The following is a 24,183-nucleotide window of genomic DNA, read 5'->3' on the forward strand; positions in this document are numbered from 1 at the left end:
AGTGCCACACTGGCTGCACATGTATTTGAGGTGTAAATGTACTTCCTCGATATGCCGAATGACGCTCTCCCGTTTCATGGGGGCTCTTGCGCAGCCGTCCCATGCACAGTGTATGACTAGATCCCCAGGCCCCTTCACTCCGTGCATGCGTAAGTGTGTTGAAAGATCCAAAACGCTGATGTATGCGCTGCATGGTATGCCCCCACCGATGTCCCACAGACAAAAGGTGTGGTCAGGGCTTGCGAGTACAGCGGGATCATTGTGAAAGTCCTGTAGAGCGCCACATCAACGTCAGGGGCAGATAGCATGATGATCCGGAAAGAAGACTGACAGTGAGAAAGACAGACGTTTGCCCTTGCGATAGTAGATAATGACCCGGCACCGTCATTGTGTTGAATGAGAAGAAATTAATTACTGGTAGATGAGAGGACTTCGTTGAAATTGGAGGTTGTGGTTATATACTCCATGCCACAAGGCCGAACCGCATTCGGCAGGTGCAGAAACTGCATAGTAACGAGGGCATGCAATGCCAGTCCGTCCGAAGCGGTAAACATACCTGGCCTATTAGGCCGATCTGCCATCACATGAAAGCAGATTTGTGCATGGGAGTTCGATGGCATTGTACAATGTCATTTCCGCTGTTTGACATTGGCCTGCAGGCATTAATTTGAAGATGATAAGAGAAAAGAGTTACTATGACATCAGCGAGAAAAACAGATTGAGGTTAAAGCCTTGCGGAGCCGCATTTGAAGAAATCTGTCATGGCGCCTGCAAAATTTGCCTAGCATCGTGTTTCACAAGTGACCCGTGACAACGACGGGTAGCAGTTAGGACGGGTAGGCCAAAAGGATCGCAGAACCAAGCGTTGAGCGGAGATATTGACCTGTGGGCGACTAGTTGGATATTTCCCCGCGCAGCTCAAATCGGGACTCGCGATGACGGACAGAACGACGGGCACCGATTAGGAATAATGCAGCACCTGAGTTTAACCACCCTGGGCGGCGAATTGAACAGGAAGGAGCGGGATAACGCTACCTGCACGGCGAATCGAACAGGAACTGTCAGAAAGGAGTTGGGAAGGAGCGGAATAACGCTACCTACACGGCGAATTGAACAGGAGCTGTCAGGAAAGAGTTGGGAAGGAGCGGAATAACGCCACATGCACGGCGATCTCAATTTGTTATGACAAATCTGAGAAGTAAAAGTATGGCGCCTGTTGAAAACGTGCGTGATCCATGGATTCCTGTACCGATGTGTTGGAATTCTTTGCAGGAAAGAGCCTCGTTCCGCAATAATCGATGGAAGTAGGTGAACGGGTGCTTTATCACGGGAAAGTGGACGGTGGCAGGTTCACTGACGCCGGTCCATACAGCAAACATCGCGGTGTTTGTGGCCAAATCGGCTGGAACATGCCAGTTAAAATACCACCGATGATTGTTATATCAATCCCAGCGCCATCGCTTCAGCCTGTTTATGTGCATCCATCGCACAGAACCACCGTCCAGTTAAACGACCCCCATATGAAATGAGCAGGGATTCAACGTGGATTGCACAATAAACTCGAATTCTGAGCAGAGCGCGCAAAAGAATCAACGGCATCCTGCAATAGTTTGGTCGCCATAACTTCTGTTCCACGTGCACGATGCAGTCCCGCTGGTCCAGGAAAGGACAGTTGGCAGGTATCCTGTGCTATGATAGTAGCAAGAACCCATCAGTCGGGGCCCTATAAAGTCACGGAAATGGATCAGAGGGTCGAGGCAAAGTTTAACATGTAAGGTTTGAGAACCTTCGGGCTCATCGGGGTGTGCAATAACCCGGACACATAGATGGCTGGTAATGGTGCTTACTGGTTATGTTGATCTCTGGACGCATACTAGTACACGTAGATTCGGGATTTGTGAGTCTAGACCCTTTGTGAAGCTTTGTGAGTCGTTTCGAGTTCTTGACTAAATAAAGCACTCCACTGTGCTGAGTCAGCGTATCGCCTCTTTGTCGGAAGCGTTCACCGTTTTTGATTCAACTGGCCACACCACAGTCCATCCGCTGTCTCTTGCTTCTGAACCACCACTACCACCATCACCACCAGTACCAGCACTTGCACAAACAGTTTTATACGAGCAATAATCCTTGCGTTGACGACGAAGGTGATAATGTTCTCAAGCCCGACATCCAGCCGTACGCTCGCAGCCACCACACTCAAGGGCGTTGGCCTCATCGACAGTGACACACGCATGCGAGATGCCACAGCGGACAAGCCGGGTGGTCGCAAGGGCACCTCAAAGATCCGCACACACCGCACACGTCCGATTGATGCCTACAAGGAGCCTCACGGCCCTAGTCGAGCTACCATGGTAAATATGAGACCTCTCCCAGTTCGCATTTCTTAGCTTAGTTGATCTCCCATCTCCCTTTGAATGTTTTCCATGTCTATGACTTGGGATTTTTGTACGTCGCTGTATCTATCGCCGTCGTATATTACCCCTTGCTGTTCCCATTGTCCGTCTATCTACACCCCGCTCTTCGTCTTCTTTTTGTGTAAAACCCTCGCTTACAAATGTCTGGCACCCACCGCCGCTCGCACATGGACAGCTCGCCGCACGGACACAACCAGGCGGCGCGTCGGATACTCTCACGATCCGCGGCGCTTCGACGGTGGGGCGGCTTCGCAGGAACGCCGTTACGGCGGCAGTTGCAGGTGGAGCGCCTATCAAGGCGCACGCAGTACCAGTGAAAGCAGTAGAAGTGTGGAAAGATTTCGTGAACAGACGGTGGAATCCCGAATCGAGATTCTTGAACCTAGAGGTTAGTAGACACTTATCTAGCCCCCTGAATCTCAGTGACTAATATCATGGGCAGAGGATGATGGACGATCCAGAGATTCAGAAACATAACTTGTTGCCCCCGGGCGCCCCTGCTTCCTCAGTAAGAGAGGCCTCGGTTTTGTTCAAGTTAGCATCGCACCTGAGACCAGCAGTAAGTTCGAAACTTTGTTTGCTTTCTCCGTTGGAGTTTCATGGTTTAACCGATAGGTCCAAACGCTATCTCTTGCAAATAACAACATCAGCTCTGGTCAGCCCCTTTCAACACTAGCGCACTATCTCCCTAAGCTCGCCAATCTATCACTACAAAACAACAACCTCAAGGTTTGGCGAGATATCGATTTTATCTCCGGGCGAAAAGGGAAGCTCGAGCATTTGCGAGAACTCATACTCCTCGGCAATCCGTTAAGAGAGCTGGAGATTCAGAATGGAAGAGGAGATAAGTACAAGAGGTACGTTGACAGGAGGTCTTCAGGGTCGCTTTATTAAATTATGTTCAGTGACATGGCGCGGCGTTTCACGTCATTGATAATGCTGGATCAGGAGGCCATTGCTACAATAGCATTCGACGCTCCTGGGCCATCGTCTACTCCTGTGACAGCGAAACGAGCTACCGCGACCACATTTCCATACGAGATGGGGCCACCATTTATCACGGGCGTCGAAAACTCAATTGTCAGCAATTTCCTCGTTCGGTACGTCATCTTATCCCGTATCTTTATATTTTGCTTATAAAACGTTATCGCCAGGTTCTTCCCATTATTTGATGATCAACGAGCTGGCCTTCTCGATGCATATCACCCTTCAGCGACTTTCTCGTTCTCATGTAATACAGCCATTCCGTCACGCGCACGTATACAGGGCCTTCACGTATCTAAAGAAATGCCTAATCAGCGCAAGCTTGATTGGGGTCTCTGGCTCAACAGTGGTTCTCGAAATCTGAATCGCATGGGAGGCGGTGTTGACAAAGTCGTCAACAGCCTCCACCTAGGTAGCGAAGAGGCTATTCGAGCAATGTCGACACTACCAAAAACGAAACATGATGTGTCCGGTTCACCAGAGAAGTTCTGCATCGATGCATGGCCTGTGGGTCAGGGCGAGAACTTAAAACTGTTCATTTCCCTACATGGGCAATTTATAGAAGGTACGTACCCGCGATCTACGCGGAAGTATTTGGCCGCCCTGGATATTTCTATACTCCTCTGGGTGCTCTATTGCCTTGGTTGCAATCAGTGACCTTCGCAGCTTCGAATTCTCTCTTCCTCAGTCCCACGTCATTGTGTTCACCGCTGACTTTTTCCTTTCCTGCAGAACCTTCACAAGGTATTCGGTCATTCGACAGGGCGTTCGTCCTAGCTCCAGCGCCACCAGGTTCTCGGTAGGCCGCCTTTTCATCGTGCGCGCTCGGCATTTGCCATTGACACAATGGTTTATCTCATAGGGCTAAATTGAATGGCTGGGACGTTATGGTCCTGTCAGACCAGTGGTCGATACGAGCATACTCAACCCACGATGCATGGCATCCAGGACCGATGCGTGTGCAAGCTGGGGATGCTTTGGGCACTCAGCAACCGTCAGGGTCGACGGGATCGTCATCTTCATTGATCCCCGCTCACGCTCGGGCGCAGCTAGAACAAGCAATATCGACATTTGTAAGTGTTCGCTTCCTGGTGTGCATGCGCTCTCGCTTACGTCTTCATCTCCGCATTGGCGTGCACTTTGGTTAGTCTGAGCCACAGCGTAATCTGATCATGCAGATCTGCGAGCGGACGGGTCTAAATGCCAAGTACGCCGTGGATTGTCTGCAGAACAACGCGTGGAATTTCGACCGTGCGATCGTAAACTTTGAGCAAGTCAAGGTAAGGCAGAGGGTATTTCTAATGAAACATATACTCACTACTGTTTGTGCAGGGGGTGTTGTCAAGGGATGCATTTCTGTGAAGGATGAAACCTGATACGGCGAACACCGAGCTTGCAATCGGTTCGCATCATATTATTAGAAGGTTCGATTACGAGGAGTTTTCGGATGTTGCTCATGGATTTTAGGTCAGGGAAAGACTGCCCGCTATTCATGACTATTCTATATACATTTGGCAAGCTGAAAGTACATGTGCCCCATCGTACCAGTTCCAATGTAACGTTTCATATCATATTACTATCATATCACGAGATATTTCTGTTTGCCGCGCGCAATGAACTGTCGAATTTTCATAAATTGTCGCTTCTCGCTCGGACGATTGTTTCGATATTGCGGGCCATCAGATATAGGGAGCTACTAGTGCTAATTTCCCAGTAGATTGGCCGCCCTGCATGACGGGTTGGGTGATTTTAAGTTTTTGTCGTCGAGCCTACTACCCTGAGCGTCAGAGTGGATGATTGAAGTGACCCAGACGGTTGAACAATGCCGTCGGTGCAGCAGGCAAATGTTTGGTTAGGTGATGAGGGGACAATGTGGAAACGAACAAAGGGTGGATGAAGCTGCATTGTTTGTTTTACGATTTGTTTTATTTTATTTTACGTTATTTTTTTTGCCTCGAGGCGATTCGGACAGCCGGCTCGAGGGCGCCTGTAATGGACCGACTGGTAAGAAGAATGAGCATCAGAACATCAATGAGAAGAACGACTTTTCTGCCTCCTTCTGCCCCATTTGAAAACCCATTATCTGTACGTATACAAAACTCAATTCCATCCTCACAACTCCACAAAATAACCTCTTCTTCCACTGACCGACTCGTCCGCCCAACGCCCATACCCATTCCCTCTCACACTCGCTGCGCGCTATTTACGACTGACGACTAGTAACCATGAGTCGTGTACAACGCTCTTTTGAAAACTTTGCTTTGCTACAGGCTGCCTCAGAAGGCTCTACCGCCGCAGTGCGCGATGCACTCAAATCTGGCGCTGACATTAACGCGTCTGACAACTCTGGCAGAACAATTCTGACATGCGCTCTCACTGCAGATAGGTCGGTCATCCTCTGACGCGTTCAAGTTTACTCAAGGCTCACTTTTGCGTCCTCAGGTGGGAGACCATCGACGCGTCTGACGCGTCGTTTTTGTCCGAGGATCGCCTTCAGGTCCTTCGCATGGCTGTCTCCCATCCAGAAATCTCACTATACACGCTGAATGCACCACAAGACTCGATAAACGACGTAACTCCTCTCGGCATGGCTGCATGGCTTGATATGCCCCAAGCAGTCCAGGTTTTGCTAGAATGTAGTTCAGGCGCTATCTCCGTCGATGCCGAGGACACGGATGGCGCAACACCTTTGATGTGTAAGTCCGACAGTTAGCATCATTTTTTTGAATTTGAATTGACTGCGCCACTATAGACGCAGCACGCGACGGCAGGTTGACGGTCGTCCAGCACTTGGTATGTCATCTGTAGTTTGCGCGGACTTCAAATCTCTCATCGCTACTCGGTAGCTTGCTCATAAAGCTAGACCAGATCTCAGAGACCGAAATCATCGATCTTCGCTCCAGTTCGCTTTACCCCATCCAACCGTTTTATGGACATGCGAACAGGCGCTACGCAACTATCGCCTACGAGAATACCAGGTAACCGATTTGCAGCGCAAGAGTCTAGGCATAGGTACTGATACATTGTGATAGAACGGAAACAAAAGAGGTCTTTGCAAGCCTAGCCTCGATATCAACCACCTATCACCGCAAACCTCCACTCAGCTCATCTTCGCGCCAAGCATTCCGCAAGCCACGACTTTTTCATCTGAATCTATCTCCCTCATCACCGACTCTGTTGTACAAGCTGTACTCTCTGCAGATCTTTCTGTTCTTTACCCCCTGTTGTTTTCACAATGCTTTGACCCTTCCCCTTTGGATCACGGACCTGTTTTTGTAAATGTACCCGATCTGGAGGGATGGAGCGCCATCCACTACTGCGTATCTGTACCAAATCCCTCTATCGAAATCCTCGACGCACTGTATCGCGCTGGCGCCGACGTCAGCTTGTTTACTATCGGCGAACACTACACACCTCTCCACTGTTTTGCGCGGCTCGCACGCGTCTGCGATGACATTCTAGATTCTCCCCAGTTGTTGTATCAATTCGCTATCCATCTTATCCGTGATCTCCGGGCTCCGCTCGCGGCACCCGACAAGCATGATGAAACTTGTATCCATGTAGCCGCCGAACACGGCGAATGTCTTGATGTACTCCTCGCACTTCTTGATTGCGACACCACAGGCACCGTTCGCAATCTGCGCAATTCCCGAGGGTGAGTTCATTTGTGTTTCATGCTCCTTCATCAGGGTCATAACAAATTCGACGCAGCCTTACAGCCTTCGAAGTCGCACGCCCGATCTTCCGTTCCGCATTTAGTCCCGACGGACAGTTCGTCCGTCCGGAGTCGTCTCTCTCTGATCGCACTATTAGACCCGGAACTTCGAATTCTATTACATCTGTCACCTCTTTCACGGACCGCACTACCCCACTTTCCCCGCCCACGATCCGCATTTCCAATGGCCCAGCCTCCCATCTTCCCCTTGATTTTGATTCGACGGCATCCGCAGAACGCCTGCTTGAAAACTTTACCCTGCTCTCAACCGAAGCACAGTTTGTCCGTGATCACGAGGGCCTGGATCGACTGGCCAGCGTGGTGGATGAGACCTCACAGCTTGGGTACGACGTGCTTGCCCACTTCAGAGGGCAGGTAGACGATGTCGCGAGTGACCTACGCGATATGCGGGCAGCTCTCAACGCTGTCGATCATCTGTGGAACACAACTTCGCACGACTTGGAAGAACAACTCCGTACACTTCCTGATGGACGGAGTTTCGAACGCTTCCTGGCACGTAGACGCTCAGCTAGGGACTCTGAGGACTCGCAGATCACCGCAGTGGAAGTTCAACCAACTTACGTCAAGTCTATCCTGAAGGAGACAGAACCCAAGGTGTACGTCGATGCTTCTGTTCTCACCGATCCTTCGGCACCTGTACCTCTTGTGACGACATCTGCATCCGGCGTACGCACTGTTCCTTGGCCCGAGTGGTTGGATAGCTTCATCCTCAGTGCAGACTCCACGACATACAAGGCGCACCTCGCGAACCTAATTGAAATCGAGCGCGAATTGTTCTCCCGTGAGACGATGAGCTCACTCGAAGAAAAAGTTCCCAACAAGGAGACCAAGCTTAAGAGCCTCCTGCGCCGTCGCAAGCGGTACGAGAAAGTTGAGAAAAGCGGAGCGTCGAAACTCAAGGCGTGGCTGAAGAAGAAAATCACGGCGGAGAAGCCCTTGAAACTGCAGATTGCATATGACCTGGACGGCGAATGTGCAGTCGGAACGGAGGTTAAGGTGGACTTTACGCAGCTCTCTATCACGATCGCAGATTCGGAGAAGCCCTCGAGAGCCGCATCGCTGTCCCCGTCTCCTTCAAGCGACGAGGCTCACTCGTCCCAGGCAGTCCTTTCCATTTCAAGCCGTGACTTGTCAAGCATCGACGAGTGCCTTCATGGGGTATGTTCAGTTTCCGCTATCCTAACTCGTGACTCATGAGCTTGTTGTAGGTTGACCATCTTATTTCCACTGCTTGCCATTCAATTTCCCGCGCCGAGCGCATCATCAAGCGCACCATTAAAACGCGTGAAACCATGGTTCATAATCTTCGTTCTCGATACCCTCCTGTCCAAAGCCCCATATTTGCATTCTCCCCCGATACGAACGCCCTCTCTGCATATCACGATATCTCCTCGCGCTCTTTCTACCTCTCTCCTGATAGCGCCGCCTCCTCACAATGCTCTTCAGCCCAGTCATCAAATATATCCCTGGCTGCCACCCTACATGACGATGAAGACGAAGACTCACGAGCATTACGCAGGCTCCTCCTGCGAAAAATTAACGCACGCATCGACGGCGCTTTTGACGAGATCGACCGTGCAAACGTATGGTTGCGTATCGTCAACAGCGTACTGCGCGACCTGAAAACGCGGACGACAGCATAAGAAAATGGACCCGCCAATCGATTGAACAGTTGTTGTAGGTTATTTTTGTAACGTATCTGTGTATATTATTGCTTCATTTTATAGACTCAGTACTCACCGTTCATCACCATTTGCATCTGTACACTTGTAGATAAGTACCGCATCGTAGACATTGACATATGCATTGTTGTTGTGTTTTCTTTTTTTCGATATTTCATTTGTTCGCTTTCGTGTTACGATTTTTGTGTTGGTAAAAACTTGTGAGCAATACAGACGAGATCATATTGATATTGTGCAGATTCCTACTAAGTACTTCACAAGCTGAGTGGTGTTGGATGTGAACCGCTACCGTTATTGACATGGTACATAAATTTTACAGACAAGCAGAAAGGTTTATTGTAAATCTTATCATATCTACCCAGCGCTCGGATCCGATCGCGCAACCGAGTGCCACCCCACAGGTGGTCTACACACTAGTGCTCGTTGACACATAGACGCGATCCTGGAAGGCGACCGTAGTCACGTCAGCCCCTGAGTCAGACTCGGCGACGAGTTTAGCGTTGTAGCCTCGAACGCCAAGAATGAGCCATGGTCCCAGCACAAACATTTGCATATTCCACAAAATTTGAAGAATACCACCATAAATCTGATCAGCTACCGAAGACGAGTCCTAGAGAAATAATGAACAATTGTCACACAGAGTTGGTGATAAATCAGCGTACCGCGAGTGTTGGAGAGAAATAGCTGAGGGTTAAGCAAGAAACACCAACAAAGCTAGTATGTGGGGAACTTCAGCAGAAAACATCGCCGCATTCAAATCACGAGCTCACGTTGTAAAGTAAACAACGTGAGTTTTAATCAACACCACAAAACAGTCCCCGACATTCCATCCCGTCCAAGGTCGATGCGATTCCCGGATGTGTTTTACAGCAATCCAGACCGCGAGACACAGTGCGAGGACCTCCCATACCGTGCCGAGTATCCAGGTCATGGAAGTCAGAAAACTGACATATGCCTCTTGGTCATAACTGCACATGTAGGTGCCAGAAAGGATAAGCTCCTCTGGAATTTGTCTGATGAGCCTGATGTACGACATTCATGGTTAAAGCTTACCTCCTGAAGTATGGATGTTTATCAATACACCAATTACTACGCAGGGGATCGTGACACCCAAAAGGATTGAAACAAGAAAGCTAAATATCTTCATGGATCGCTGGTACATGGCACGTAACCGACCAATCATGATGACTTGCATGTTTGCCAATTAGTTGTCAATATCGCCATGTATGCCAGCTAAGGAGCTCACCGTTCAGCATGGCGGCTACCACTAAAGACATCCAATTTATTACGAAAAAGATAATAATGCCTGAAAAATGCAGCTAGTGATGAGCATTATATGACTAAATACTCCAAACCAGCTCACACCTGCTGCAGTCAGTAAATCGAACCAACAAGCTGGTCGAGAATCTCACTCACCCCTGCATGAGAGTGTAATTAATCAAACGCGAATGACGGTTATTGGTGCGGAACACTCACTGCATCTGACACTGAGACTGGTGGAAGGTTGTCTGTGTGCTGACTGGTAAGAAGACGCAAATGCGGTATATTTCAGGAGACATACGGAGCAGGTTGAGGCTGTTTGCGAGAGATTGTTGTTAGCTCAACACCGACAGATTGGCCTTGACAACGTACAGAGTAAATGATATCCCAGCATAGCGCACCTAAAATATTTCGAAGTCAGCACAATTTGCCAACTGCGCTTAAAACATAACATATGTACACCAAGGTATAGAACGGTCATGAGGGACCAGCGTTGCCTCTGTGTCGGGTAAGCTGCATCCCTTCTGATATGGGATTCTGCTTACCCAGATCAGTTCAACCTAAAACAATTTTTTAATGACATGACTGCTTCGGTAATAGCATTAACCTACCTCTTGTCCGAGTGTCAGTACTGGAAACATTATAAGAATTCCACTGGTACTTGAATAGTGTCTTACTCACCCCAATCATATATCACCATGACAGTGGAGGCAACTGCAATTGAACCACAGTCAGGGTTAATTCCAGACATCATGAATTCATCATTATTAGAGGCTCTCCACGAACCTGCAAAATAGCTATACAAAATATTCGAATTGATTTGTGGCCACGAACTGGGATCATTTGAGATTAGGGTCATATTCGTGGGACGGGTGAGGAATCTAGTGGATGTGCAACAATGGCGTTCGTGCTAAATATACTACCATCCAGCGCTCTTAGCGCTAAGATAGGCATCATGGGCATAATTTGTTGTTCCTGCCGTGGTTGACCAAAGTAGTATTGTACCGTGCGGTGGAGTGGAAAGGGAAGCCACTCCAAAGGCCCTCGATTGAATCAAGTTAGATTTCTTGTTCTTGTGATTCGCCACGCTTGTACTAGTTCTAGAGTTCCATCAGTGAAATCCATTGATTGCACAGGCCTACATCAATGAGCCTATATCTACCGATCTGCACTCTTTGACCCGAGCCGCGAAGCGTACCGATACAAAATGCACGATTCGAAATACGTCTTGGAGCCGATAGCACCAGTGTTGCATCAATTTGCATAGCTAGGGGATAAGTGGATGTGCGATGCGTGGCTTTCTGGTAAACATACAACACCATCACTAGCTCAGATGAGATGACAAGGCAGGGGAAACGAAGATAACTCGTACATGCATGAGCAGCCCAACTGGCTGTTTGTCGAAGATTACAGGTTCCATGGTATCGTCGCCGATATCGTAGCAATTTCGTTTCAATGATACTTTTCTGTTCTAACTTGATTCAGTGTATCAATGCCACCTGCATGGGGCGTCATGTATAAGGGTTCGAGAGAGATAAAGGCAAAGAACGCACCGCGGACATATCACGGCACTGTGGGCACATGCAGTTAGCCTTCCAGTATGGGTTCCACCAAGCACGTCGGGTGAAAGAAGTCTTCAAGGAACTGCATGTCCGATGGCAGCGCGCGCTGTTTCAAGTTGTTGCAGCATTAATATCAATGACAATGAACGGAGGCCGGCGAATTAAAAAGAAGCCTTATTTTGAATGATGGACTCGGACTCATCCGAACTCTTCCAAACTTCGTCTTCAAACTTTGTCACGGACTTCAAGTTGTTCACCAAAGTCCTTGTAAATTGTAAATAATACGGTAGGGCCAAGCATCACAGACGCTTGCTCCTGCTCACGCTCTCGCGCACAATGATATTCCTCAGAGGTCCTGTATGAAATCGCCGCTTCTGAGCTCGTGATCAGCCATACCGCATGGGGATGCGAAGGAGTTTGGCCCGTCACCTGGATTTGATCATGTATTTTTGCCCCCTCCTAATACTATTATGCTCTGAGTTAATCTCTCCAGACCAATCGAACCGAAGGAAGGTAGTCGTATCAAGCCGCATCAACAAGGCTCTGCGACAACCTCTCAAGACCTCCGATCGGCACCACGGATCCACATCATCATCATCTTTCTCAGTCTGTCGATTTGCTGGTTTGTGAGAAGCGTCATGGATGGGGTGTCTCAATGTAATGGTCCAGGCGCCGCAAGACTGACCCGGAATCATCGAGAATATGAATGAAATATATTCAGAGGACTCTATCAGCTGAGAGTTGTTCGCCAGCTAGTTAGCGGAGTCGATGCAACGTCGTGGCCGTATTGGATCCACTGGTGGTCCACCTACTTACATATTATGCTACAGCGCGAGGACGCGATGGTGATATGAAGACTCAAGGACTGCGACAGCAATTCAACAATGATAAACAAGCACATCTAAAGACCGCAGTCACTGAACCCGTTTGCCAGTGAATGCCGCGCTGCTGCAGTCAGAGAAACTGGTGTATGCAGAAACCGATATCTCGCATGACCACCTGGGGCGGATAAGAAGTTTTATCAGAAGGCTTGCTTCATTTCCAGTGTTACTGAATCTACTAATTTCAGTGTAGATCTTTATGTATACCCAGCCATCATTCACAAAACCCGGTGACTCGACTTTGACTTTAAGCTTTGTCGTCATTCGAGCCTCGTGTGTGGGGAACGCGGAATCTTATAGGCCTGGGGATATCGATATCTTATCCCCGTCATCCCAAAGCTATATTTCATATTCAGCTCTTCTGTCGCATCTGCTAAAAGTCGGGATGGAGCGAAAGGACCTTTCCCGGCAGAAGGAAATACGACGCAGGGGTCGCAGCAGGCTTTGGCTACGGCGCATAAATATATTTGAAGAGGGTGAGTCACAAGCTACTTCCGCGCTGTCATATGCATTTGATGAACATTCCTGCAATCATACTCCTTCCTGAATGAATGGGACGTCACAAAACGTGAGCAACAGATTCGCTCGGGGTACTGCGATGACTTTACTACTCAGATTCCTATAGCATTGGGTTAGCTTTGCTCGAGTCATCAGACAACATATACGTAGGCAAAAGACTCGATATACATTCTACTCGGATCCTCGATATAGCCTAACACAACGGAGCATGCCCTCATGGCACCTCAATCCAGTGAGAAACGCCAACAAAGCAGCAGGGATGATTAATGCATATCGTATCTCCGTCGTTCGACAAGTAGAGCAATATTTGAGTACATCATAACTCAAGGGGGATGCCCTGTGAGGGCTCTGTCGGGTTAGCGTTAATTAGAGTAGTAGAAAATGAACTTGCATTCGTTGTCAGGTACCAAGGGGCTGAGTGAGTTGAGAGACGTCCTACAGCTTGTAGCCTGAATTGAGCAGCGAGTTCCAGTAATGTAATATGATATCAGTTTCCCTGGACCTATAAAAGCACTCTCAAATCTTATTCGAAACACTTTATATCAATGCAGCGACAAAAGTCTCATGTTTCCTACATATTGCTACACACCACTGCTAGTGGACACATGTACGCGTTCCTGGAAAGACATTGTAGTCATGCCCGTTCCTTCGTCGGAGCCGGCTACGAGCTCAGCATGATATTCTCGGACACTGAGGATGAGGCGTGGTCCCAGCACAAACATCTGCATGAGAGAGACGAATTGGCAAATACCAGCATAAACCTCTGCGCCCACAGAAGCCGAATCCTGTAGACACGATGAGCCGCGGCCACACGCAGATGTCAGTCCCGGATAGGCGTACCATGATTGCAGGAGAGAGATTACCGAGGATGAGACAAGCAGAAATAACGAAGCTAGCATGTGCAGAACTTTAGCGACAAAAGATGAGCGCACTCAAATCATGAGCTCACCTTGCAAAGTAAATCACATGAGATTTTATTAACACTGAGAAACAGTCCCCGACGGTCCATCCCATGGAAGGTCGTCGCAGTTCACGGAAGTGTTTTGCAGCAATCCAGACAGCGAGACACAGTGCAAGAACCTCCCATACCGTGCCGAGTATCCAAGTGTCGGACTCCAGATGGACACTGCCTCCTTCCTCGTTCCACGCATATGTACCTGAGAGGATATACTCCTCTAGGGTTTCGTATCATGAGCCTGATGGGTTTAGTCAATGCATAATAAAAGCTTACCTCCTGAAGAGTGGCTGGTTTGTATCGCAGCAATCGTTACGCTTGCGGTCGTGAGAGATATGAAAACCACAACCAGAAAGATAAGAATCTTTCTCGATCGCATATACATAGCATGTAACCGAGCGATCATGATTACTTGCACGATGTTTCAGTCAAGTCGATACTAAGATATTGCAGCTGAGAAGCACACCGCATAGCATGGCATTTACGACCACACCTATCCAAGCTTCTATGGCGTGCATAATATTGCCTAAAAAACCCAGTTAGTGATGGACCATGAAGGGCCAAATGCTCCAAACAAACTCACTACTGTTACAGTCATTATATCGCACCAATAAATCCGTAGAGCATCTCACTCACCTCTACATACAATTGTGGTTAGTAATTGGACAGGCATGACAGGTTTCAATGCAGAATACTCACAGCATCTGGTTTCGGGACCGACGGAAGAGTGACTGTATGCCGCTGGTCAGAAGACACGCTCATGGGATGGGAGGAGACATACATAGTAAGCTGATGCTAGAGATGGATTATTAGCACAGTACCACTGAGCTTGTTAGACATGTAAACATACACGGCGTACGGCATTCCAATGTAGCGCACCTAAAATATGTTGACATTAGATGCAACTGCGCCATGATAACATAATAAACAACGTACACCGATATACAGGACAGTCATAAGGGACCAGCGTTGCCTCTGCCTCGAATTAGTCGTATCGTCCCTTTGATATGGCACTGTGCTCACCCAGATCAGCTCAACCTATAAAACCATTCCTGGTGAGATCATGACTGGCAGTAATGTTATGAACCTACTTCTTGTCCGAATGTCAGTGCTAGAAAAATATCATAAGGACATGAATGGTTGTTTGAACTTATATTGCTTACCCCAATCGTATATCATCGCGGTAGAGGAGGCGACTGCAAAACTACGTTAGTGATCGAGACGGACCGCCTCGAATATAATCCAAGTAGCTCTTCACGAATCAGTGAATCACGAACCTACGAAATAGCTAAAAAATCTTAATGTTTTGATTGTAGACCACCAACTGGGATCATTTGAGACTACGGTCATATTCGAGGATGGGTGTGATTCAGTGGTGGACGGATAACCAACCTCAGCGTTCGTGCTATATATCCCAACGTTATCTATTTCAAGTTAAGCAGTTTGGATGCGACGGGCCGAGTCGCGGCTATTCCAATTGTTACTTTGAATTCAATATATTTGATGACTAATGTGATTGTTTCAGCCACATCCGCCGGGTTGCCCACTGATGGCAAACCACCCCGACGAGCCCCGACGGTGTCAAAGTAAGTACTGCCGTCAAGCCCTTCGTTTACCGACGAGCTTAATGCACAGCTGTAAGGTTCGATAAATGAAGTCGATATAATTTGATAGACGCTCACAGAACTATGTACTAGTGTGCCCGGGGCCCTGAGGCAGTCCAAATTCTGCTAGACTGCGGCTCACTAACTTTCACTAGTCTGCCGACTTGGAGGACACGGATCCAGATAGGACTTTGTACGCGTGTACGTTTCACCTGTGTCTTGAACTCTCTCGCTACTGATTCTGTTGATATGCGAAACTGTACTCGCTGCCGATCTTCTGCCCAACCGCTGTTGTTTTCACAATATTTTGAACCTTCCCGGGTCCCAAGTTTATACCATCATTGGACTTTTCACCGGCGCCTGAGCACTACACGCCTCTCACTGTTTTGCGCGGCTCGCACGCGTCTGTTATGACATTCCAAAATCTCCCCAGGTCGGCGGTCTACGGACTTACCTGTCCATCATGTATGATAATTGTGACACACTGGCAATGGTAATACCAATTCCTCAGGGTGAGTTGCATTTGTGTTTCATCAATAACAAATTCGACACTTGTGATCTTCCATTCCACATTCAATGCCGTAGGACAATGGATTTCGTCCGTTCGGGCTCCGGAGTCGTTCTTCTCTCTGATCGCACTGTGAACTTCAAGTTCTATTACGTCTATCACCTCTCTCACAGCCCGGCGACACTACCGCACTTTCCTCGCCTACGAATACGACGTAGAAGAATAACTTAGCACACTTCTCGGCCGACAGAGCCTTCAAGAAGCGCTTCATGGAACCTAAACGCTTGCCGAGGGATTCTGAGGACTCGCAAACCACCGCTGTCGAGGTTTAATCAACATGCATCGAGTTCTAATCTGAAGGAGACAGAACCCAAGGTGTTCGCATTAGCTTTCTGTTCACACCGATCCTTCGGCCACCAAACCTCTCGAGACGACATCCACATTAAGCGCATGCGTAGTACTCTCCTGGGCAGCACACTGCGTGGCGCATCATAGACATTGATATGTACATTGCCTTATTGTGATTTTTTTTTTGATATTTCATTGGTTTGGCATTTGTGGTTACGACTCCCGCCCCAGCGAAACCAAAACGGACGAGATCATTAGATGGAAGATTGTGTTATTTTTGGAGATCGGTGCGCTGATATATGGAGCAATAGGAGAGTTACCTGGCACACTGATGCCGCATCACAGCCTTACGAGCAGCAAATCCCCGCGACCTAGGACTGTTGTACATGTCAGGCTGTTACTATTCCCAGCGCGTTTGGATGTACTGGTAATACTAGGTGCCATAGGTTTGCAGTAAAGCATGTGCTCTGCAACACAACAAAGCATAGCCTGCATGACACGTCAATTCAGTGAGAAACGCCAACGAACCAGCAGGGATATATCCTATCACCGCCGTTCAAGTAGAAGCATACTTGAACCCAGCATTGAAGCAATGAGATTACCCCATGAGATCACGACTCTGGGTACCAGTGCCGAAAATAGGACATCTGCCCGAACTCATTATCAAAGACCATATGATATGATTTGGTTGGCTGCAAGATGCTGGCTATTCCTCATTATTTAAGAAGTGAGTTTCCGGTACAATTCCGTAGGGATGCAACATGGTTTTACCAAAACCAATTTTTCGTTTAGACCTAAGTGCTTAAATACACTACATCAGCACCATGACGAAACTCCAAAATGAACCTGGTGCTCACTGCAGATGACAACCCGACAAGTATTACTCACTTGAAGCGTTTCCCTTGCTACACATCACTCCCAGTTGACACAAGGTCGCGCTCCTGGAAGATGATTGTAGTGAAGGACGGACCAGCATCAGAGTTGATTGCGAGCTCAGCGTCATATTTTCGAACGCTAAGGATGATGCGTGGTCCTAGCACGAACGTCCGTACGAACCACAAAATTTGAAAAACACCATTATAAACTTCAGAGCCTACGGAGGACTGGTCCTATAGAAATGATTAACGGTGTCGCAGGCACACGGAATTTCAGTGATAGATAAGCTTACAGAGAATCTTGGAGAGAAACCACCGAGGGCCAAGAAACAAACAGCAACAGAGCTAGGACGCGGGGAACTTCAGCGGAAAAGATAACCAAATTCAAATTACGAGCTCACAATACAAAGTAAACCATGGGAGCTTTCGTTAACACCATGAAACAATCGATTTTCCATCTCGTTGATGCTTGTTGAACTTCACGGAAATGTTTTACAACAATCCAGACTGCAAGACACAGTACGAGGACCTCCCATGCAGTGCCAATTATCCAGGTCAGGGAGATCAGAAATTGGGCGGCTCTAGCTCCCTGGTATTGATAACTGCACTGATAGGTGCCGGACAGGATGAGCTCCTCTGAAAGCCATCCAATGAGCCTGATGCACTTCAGTCTTTCGTTTATAATAAAGGCTTACCCCCAGAAACATAGATGTTTAATATCACGGCGACTACACCGCAGGTGATCGGGACAGGCAAGAAGACCGTAATGAGAAAAATAAGCATCTTTCCCGATCGCTGATACATGGCATACAACCGAGTGATCACGATGACTTGTGCCGTTCGAGTCAACATCACGAAAGTATTGCAGCTAGGCAACTCACCGCACAGTACGAGAGTTATCACCAGATTCATCCAATTTGTGATGAAGTACATAATATTGCCTGGAAACCCCAGTTAGCGATGAGCCTATGAAGACCAAGAGACTCACAACTGTTGCAGTCATTGTATTCAAATGATAAGCTAGTCAAGAATCTCACTCACCCCTAAATAGGAGTGGAGGTAAACGAGTGAGAACAAAAGGCACCAGCGCAGAATACTGACTGCATCTGTTATCGAGACCGACGGAAGACTTGCTGTATGCCACTGGTTAGAAGAGACAAACACAGTGTAGTGAGGAAACATACACAGCACGACGGCGCTAGTTGTGGGAGATGGCTGGTTAGCACAGCGCCAAATGGTAAGCCTTTCAAACATACGCGGCGTATGGTATTCCAACATAGCGCACCTAGAACATGTTGAAATCAGCACAACTGGCCAGCTACGATTGTAACATAGGCCACGTACACTGAGATAAAGAAGAGTCGTGCGGGACCAGCGTCGCCTCTGCCCCAAGTTAATTGTGTTAATCACTGTCATGTATATATATATGGATGGGACTCTGCTCACCCAGACCAGTTCAAACTATAAAGCATCGTTAGTGATATGGCTACTCCAGTAATAACACTAACCAACCTCTTGTCCGAAAATCAGTGCTGGAAATATCATGAGTACTTAAGCGGTGCCTTAATACTATCTTGCTCACCCCAATCATATACGACCGCAGCAAAGCAGGCGACTGCGAAACCATAATCAGTGGTTAAATCAAGGCATCAGCGACACCCTTCGCGAACCTAAAAAATAGCTGGACAAACGATACGAATCGATCAGTGGCCACGACATGGGGTCATTTGATACCAGGGTCATATTCGAGGGAAGGGACTGAGTGAGTGTGGTGAATTTGATGAACATACGACGATGTTGCTTGCGCTAGATATACCACTATCCAGTGCTTTTATCGGTAACTAAACCATATGGAGATGAGTGTACATGGGATGACTGAAGGGTAAGAACGCACAAGTCCTTGATCGAATCAAAATGAATATGCAAAGCAGTACGGTACCATGTCAAATGCGAGGAATACAGGACTTCGGAATTTCGAAAAGCTGTTCGTGAGTTCGGGAACTTGTTTGTGATGCGATTCTCGAGAGCTTGCCACGCTTGCATCAGTGCAAGAGTTCCATAGCATCACGAGGGGCGATCGACCTGGCACAGGCCGTGGGATGACGCGGCGTCTGTCGCCTCATGTGCAACTCTCGCTCTTTGTCTCGGTTGTCAGGCTATAATGTTATAAGGGTACAAAATGTGGTAAGCGTAGTGTGAATCTGGTGCAGAACCGGTGCAGAACGCATGAGCACATCCATCAAGCACATGGAGAATGAGCACGTGGTGCATCAACTTGCACAGCCAGACCCGATACATTCCTGATTGATGATTGGCAACCACGGACGATTGCTCTGGTCAATAATGACACTATCCTTAGCTCAAACAAAAGCCACGAGTTATAAAAGACAACTGTGTACAACCACGCGCCGGGAAGCCCGCTTACTCGTTCTTAGCATGTTACAAGTTCCCGTCCTTGATGCTTCTGTCCCGCCTTGATCGATTCCGGTACATATACTTATGTTTAGAGATCTAGAACACGATGAGCGTAAAATGAGAGATCAGACGGATAACTCGCCATGTGAAAATATCACGGGCAGGGCACCAAATACGCGCAGTAGTCTGATGGTTGCACCCTCATAAACACAGGGTCGAACTTGTGTCGAATACAAAGACCGCATGTCATCACATCGCGTACTGTATGCAGCACTTGTTGCGGTGTATAAATTGAAATTTGCTCTCTCAGGCTCCTCTCGTCGTCGGAGTCCGCAAAGAAGCTGGTGATTCATTGAAAGTTTGTTTGGCAAGGCCCTCCAATCCAAACAGCAACTTCGGAAAAAGCCGTAAAGTTCGTGCTTACAGCGTCCGTATCAGAGTCATTTACGTTCTGAGCGGTGAGCGCCCAAGTCAGATCGGAACTAGAGCAACTGCACGCCCAGCCTTGATATTAACCATACATCCGCTCAGCCCAACTGGACCGTCGCTGCAGCTACAAATCTGTCATCTGGATCTCTCTCGTCAAATGACTCTGTTGTAGTACTCGCGGCCGATCCCTCGAAGTACAATGCTATACCTCGTGTTATTTTCGCGAGCTTTCGGCCATCTTTTTCATACCATATCTAAATGCAATGCTCGATCTGGATGATGCGCCATCTACTACTGTGTCTATCCATCTCACTGTTCCACTCGCAGCGCCAAACAAGCAAGACGAAACCCTGTACCAGGGCACGGCGAAGGTTTTGACGTGCTCCTAGTTCTTGTTGATTTTGACGTCGCCGTTCTTCCCTTTGGAATTGTCCTTATTGGATTGCACCATTCGGCTGAGGACTTCGAGGACTATCACATCTATCACCTCTTCCACAAACCCCATTGCTTCACTTCCCGCCCACGATCCGCGTTGCCAGTGGCCAAGCCTAGGACCTCCCTCTTGACTTTGATTGGACTGTATCTGTGCTTGAAAACTCCACTCTGCTCACAACCTAGGCATATGTTTGTGCGTAGGGATCATCGCGGGCATCCGAATAGACGCTCACCTAGGAATTCTAAGGACTCGCAGACCACTGCAGTAGAAGTTGAACCAGCCAACTCAAGGATATTCTTAAGGGGATAGAACTCAAGACGTACACCGATAATTTGTTCATACCGATGCTCTGACTCTTGTACCGCTGGAGACAATATCCGCATTCGGCGCACGCACCGTTCCTTGGTCCAAGCGGTCGGATAGAACGTACAGAATGCACCTCGCGAATCTCGTTGAAACCGAGCACGAAGTATTAAGTATTCTCTCGCGATACGACGAACTCACTCAGAAGAAAATTGTGGCAGAGAAGCCCTTGCGACTGTAAATTGCATATAATCTGGACGGCGAATGTGCAGTCAGGACGGAGGTTAAGGTGGATATCACACAGCTCTCTATCTCGGATTCGGAGAAGCCCTCAAGAGTTGCATCGTTGTCACCGCCCGATTCAAGCGACGAGGTTCACCACCCCAGGTGGTGCTCTCCGTTGCAAGTTCTGACTTGTCAAACATCAACAAGTGCCTTCATTGTCCTAAATTATTTGGCTCATCTTGTTCTCGTGATATTTTTTCGAGACCTATTACCGACTTACTATATGTACTTCAGTACCCAGTCTCAGACAAAATTCCTCGTTCTCCCTGAAGATTGTTACTCCACTTGGAGTGTTTCTAGCGCTATATACTACTGCCAGTCGATCAGCTTAACGCATGGATGCACTCCTGGAAGGCAATAATAGATATGCTGGTTCCTGCATCGAAGTCGGCTATGAGCTTGGTGTGATATTCTCGCATGCCGAGGATGAGGCGTAGTCACAAACAAACTGCATGCTCCAGAAAATTTGAAGAATAGTATAAATATCTTCCAAGGAGGTTGCATCCTACAGAAACGATGAATTTCGGTCATACGGAACACCAAAACCAATACCCCAATGAAACTCCAATCATCATGCTCCCTGCAAATCACTACCACACAAGTCCTGGTGTGTCCAGTGCTACACGCTACTGCCAGTGGACTCGTGCACGCGCTCCTGGAAAGCAACTGTAGTCATGCTTGTTCGCACGTCGGAGCCAGCCACGACCTTGGCGTTAAACTCTCGAACACTAAGGACGAGGCGCGGTCCCAACACAAACATCTGCGTGAACGACATAATTTCAAGAAAACCATAATAAACTTCAGCGCCAGTGGACAATGAGTTCTGCAGAAATGAACAATGTCACATGCACATGGGCTCAGTAACAGATCGGCGTACCGAAAGCGTTGGAGATGAATATCCAGAATTGAAGCAAGAAACAACGACAAAGCTAGTATACGCAGAAGTCTCAGTAGACAAAATAACTGAACTCAAACTATGTACTCACCTTGCAAAGTAAAGCATGTGAGTTTTGATTAACACCGTGAAACAGTCCCCGACGGTCCTTCTCGCCGATGATCGTGGAAGGTCACGGATATGTTTCACAGAAATCCAGTGCGCAAGACACAGCGCGAGAACCTCCCATGCAAGGGTGAGTATCCAAATCATGGTAACCGAAAGTTCAGTGGTTCCCATATCATAAGTACATATATGGTTGCTTGACAGGATGAGCTCCTCTGATATTCGTCCGATGAGCCTGATGTCTTGGGGTCTCCTGTTTAAATGAAAGCTTACTTCCTGAAACATGCTTGTTCACCATTTCACCGACCACTCCGGAGGTTATCGTGAGAGACGCGACGATTGCGATGAGAAATATAAGCATCTTTCTGGATTGCTGGTACATGGCATATAACCGAGTGATCGTGATGACTTAGATGGCATGTCATTCGGGTCATATTACTGAGGGTAGTGTAGTTGGATAGCTCACCACACAGCATAGTAGTTACCGCCCAAGTGATCCAATTTAATGCGAACCATACGGTACTGCCTAAAAAATCTAGTTAGCGATAAGCGTACGAGGACCAAAAGACTCACAGCTGTTGCAATTAATTTATTCAACCAAGCTAGTCGAAAACCCCACTCACCCCTACAATTTTTAACAGGAATTGCAGGCACCAGGGCAGAATACTTACTGCATCTGTCAACGAAACCGACGGAATACTAACTGTGTGCCATCAAGTCAGAAGAAATAAACACAGCGTATGTGAGGAGACGTACTCAACATGACGGTGCTGGTTGTGGGAGATGGCTGATTAGCACATACAATTGACAATGGTTAGCCTTGCAAACATACATGCCATATGGTATTACAGCATAGCGCACCTAGAATATGCTAAAGTCAGCACAACGTTCCAACTGCACATTGGCTACATACAGCAAGATATGAAATGGACATGAGGGACCAGCGTTTCTTCTACCCCAAGGTAATTGTATTATCCCGCTGTTCTGCCGATGAGGCACTCTGCTTACCCAGATCAGTTCAAACTATCGTTCCATTGTTAGTGAGATGGTTGCTCCGGTGATAGAATTGACTTACCTCTTGTCCGAATGTTAGTGCTGGAAATATCATGAGCATATCAGTGGTTCTTTAATACTACACTGCTCACCCCAATCGTATACTACAGCAGTAAAGGAGGCAACTGCGACACCACAGTTAAGGTTAGATCAAGACATCACCAACATCATGGGACTGGCTCCCCACGAACCTACAAAATAGCTGGAAAAACGTTCCGCATTGAGTTGCGGCCAGAGACTGGGATCATTTAAGACTATGGTCATAATCAAGGGGTGAGCGTGAGTGAGGGACTCGGACATGTAACGATGGCGTTCCTGCTAGATATACCACAATCCAACGCCGTCATCATCGCCGAAAGAGGTGTTGAGGCGGTATGGATCTTTGTTCCTGCTGTGGTCGACCTGTGCAATCAAGTAGAAGAGCCTAGGGTTGCTTTAGGTTTGATCATCACGAATTTTCGATTCGAGAGCTGTTTGGACCTTATTTCCGCTCAAGATCCGTTTACCACGCTTCTATATATCGGTTCAGGAGTTCGATCAGTCAAATCATGGGCCAAAGTGCAATGTGTCGAGATGATTGCAGTGTCGGCCTGTCGTCTCGGTGACCCATCAATTAGCCTAGGAGAGCGTAAGTGACAACTTGTCTGAAATCTCTCAATTAACATGGTCACATTCTGCCGGCATGACAGAAAAAATGAAAATAGAATGGCTTGAAAAACAATGAATCACTGACCCTTCCCACTCATCTGCAACGCCTCCGGCGAGCCACCCGCCAATGGCTAATCCAACGTGCCCAAAGTTCCTCCACCGGAAATTCTTGGTATCTGTTGCGGGAGTGTCGCCTCGATTTTTGCCTCGTTCATGGGGCTATGCTGCCATAATGAAAAACACACATGGTAATGACTGGTAATGGCCTTGCAAACATGATGCGGAC

At 47.9% G+C, this 24,183-nt stretch overlaps 3 protein-coding genes across 3 annotated transcripts; 2 read left to right on the plus strand and 1 right to left on the minus strand.

Moving 5' to 3' along the window:
* Nucleotides 1-2,150: 2,150 nt before the first annotated feature.
* On the plus strand, nucleotides 2,151-4,760 carry DEU56DRAFT_871016 (uncharacterized protein; the record flags this gene model as incomplete). Its single annotated transcript, XM_041355673.1, has 10 exons — nucleotides 2,151-2,351; nucleotides 2,590-2,802; nucleotides 2,857-2,973; nucleotides 3,030-3,271; nucleotides 3,320-3,514; nucleotides 3,569-3,963; nucleotides 4,131-4,197; nucleotides 4,261-4,471; nucleotides 4,547-4,678; nucleotides 4,731-4,760. The coding sequence occupies 10 exons, from the start codon at nucleotides 2,151-2,153 to the stop codon at nucleotides 4,758-4,760; spliced, it is 1,803 nt and encodes a 600-aa protein (XP_041209404.1).
* A 633-nt stretch (nucleotides 4,761-5,393) lies between these two features.
* On the plus strand, nucleotides 5,394-9,031 carry DEU56DRAFT_980140 (ankyrin repeat-containing domain protein). Its single transcript, XM_041359772.1, has 7 exons — nucleotides 5,394-5,784; nucleotides 5,841-6,094; nucleotides 6,151-6,191; nucleotides 6,245-6,376; nucleotides 6,431-7,053; nucleotides 7,110-8,292; nucleotides 8,343-9,031. The coding sequence occupies exons 1-7, from the start codon at nucleotides 5,624-5,626 to the stop codon at nucleotides 8,775-8,777; spliced, it is 2,829 nt and encodes a 942-aa protein (XP_041209405.1). The 5' UTR covers nucleotides 5,394-5,623; the 3' UTR covers nucleotides 8,778-9,031.
* A 4,478-nt stretch (nucleotides 9,032-13,509) lies between these two features.
* On the minus strand, nucleotides 13,510-15,390 carry DEU56DRAFT_294675 (uncharacterized protein). Its single transcript, XM_041345525.1, has 13 exons — nucleotides 15,271-15,390; nucleotides 15,157-15,189; nucleotides 15,085-15,104; nucleotides 15,017-15,031; nucleotides 14,930-14,968; nucleotides 14,844-14,872; nucleotides 14,775-14,788; nucleotides 14,689-14,724; nucleotides 14,460-14,519; nucleotides 14,270-14,404; nucleotides 13,988-14,213; nucleotides 13,879-13,930; nucleotides 13,510-13,823 (listed from the first exon to the last, which is right to left on the minus strand). Exons 1-13 carry the CDS (start codon nucleotides 15,341-15,343, stop codon nucleotides 13,620-13,622), a joined length of 936 nt encoding a protein of 311 aa, XP_041209406.1. The 5' UTR covers nucleotides 15,344-15,390; the 3' UTR covers nucleotides 13,510-13,619.
* Nucleotides 15,391-24,183: the final 8,793 nt, after the last annotated feature.

Source organism: Suillus clintonianus, assembly GCF_016758775.1.
Source record: "Suillus clintonianus strain FC179 chromosome Unknown DEU56scaffold_28, whole genome shotgun sequence".
In the NCBI taxonomy this organism is placed as follows: Eukaryota; Fungi; Basidiomycota; class Agaricomycetes; order Boletales; family Suillaceae; genus Suillus; species Suillus clintonianus.

Bases quoted from the DNA above. Each gene is read 5' to 3' on its own strand.
- DEU56DRAFT_980140 (XM_041359772.1), top strand. From the start codon at position 5,624: ATGAGTCGTGTACAACGCTCTTTTGAAAACTTTGCTTTGCTACAGGCT. The intron at 6,192-6,244 runs GTATGTCATCTG...GCTACTCGGTAG, and splicing joins TGACGGTCGTCCAGCACTTG to CTTGCTCATAAAGCTAGACC. The intron at 7,054-7,109 runs GTGAGTTCATTT...AATTCGACGCAG, and splicing joins AATCTGCGCAATTCCCGAGG to CCTTACAGCCTTCGAAGTCG.
- DEU56DRAFT_294675 (XM_041345525.1), bottom strand. From the start codon at position 15,343: ATGACCGTAGTCTCAAATGATCCCAGTTGGTGGTCTACAATCAAAACA. The intron at 15,190-15,270 runs GTTCGTGATTCA...GTAGTTTTGCAG, and splicing joins ATTTTTTAGCTATTTCGTAG to TCGCCTCCTCTACCGCGATG. The intron at 14,873-14,929 runs GTACGTTGTTTA...AACATATTTTAG, and splicing joins TGACTGTCCTGTATATCGGT to GTGCGCTACATTGGAATGCC.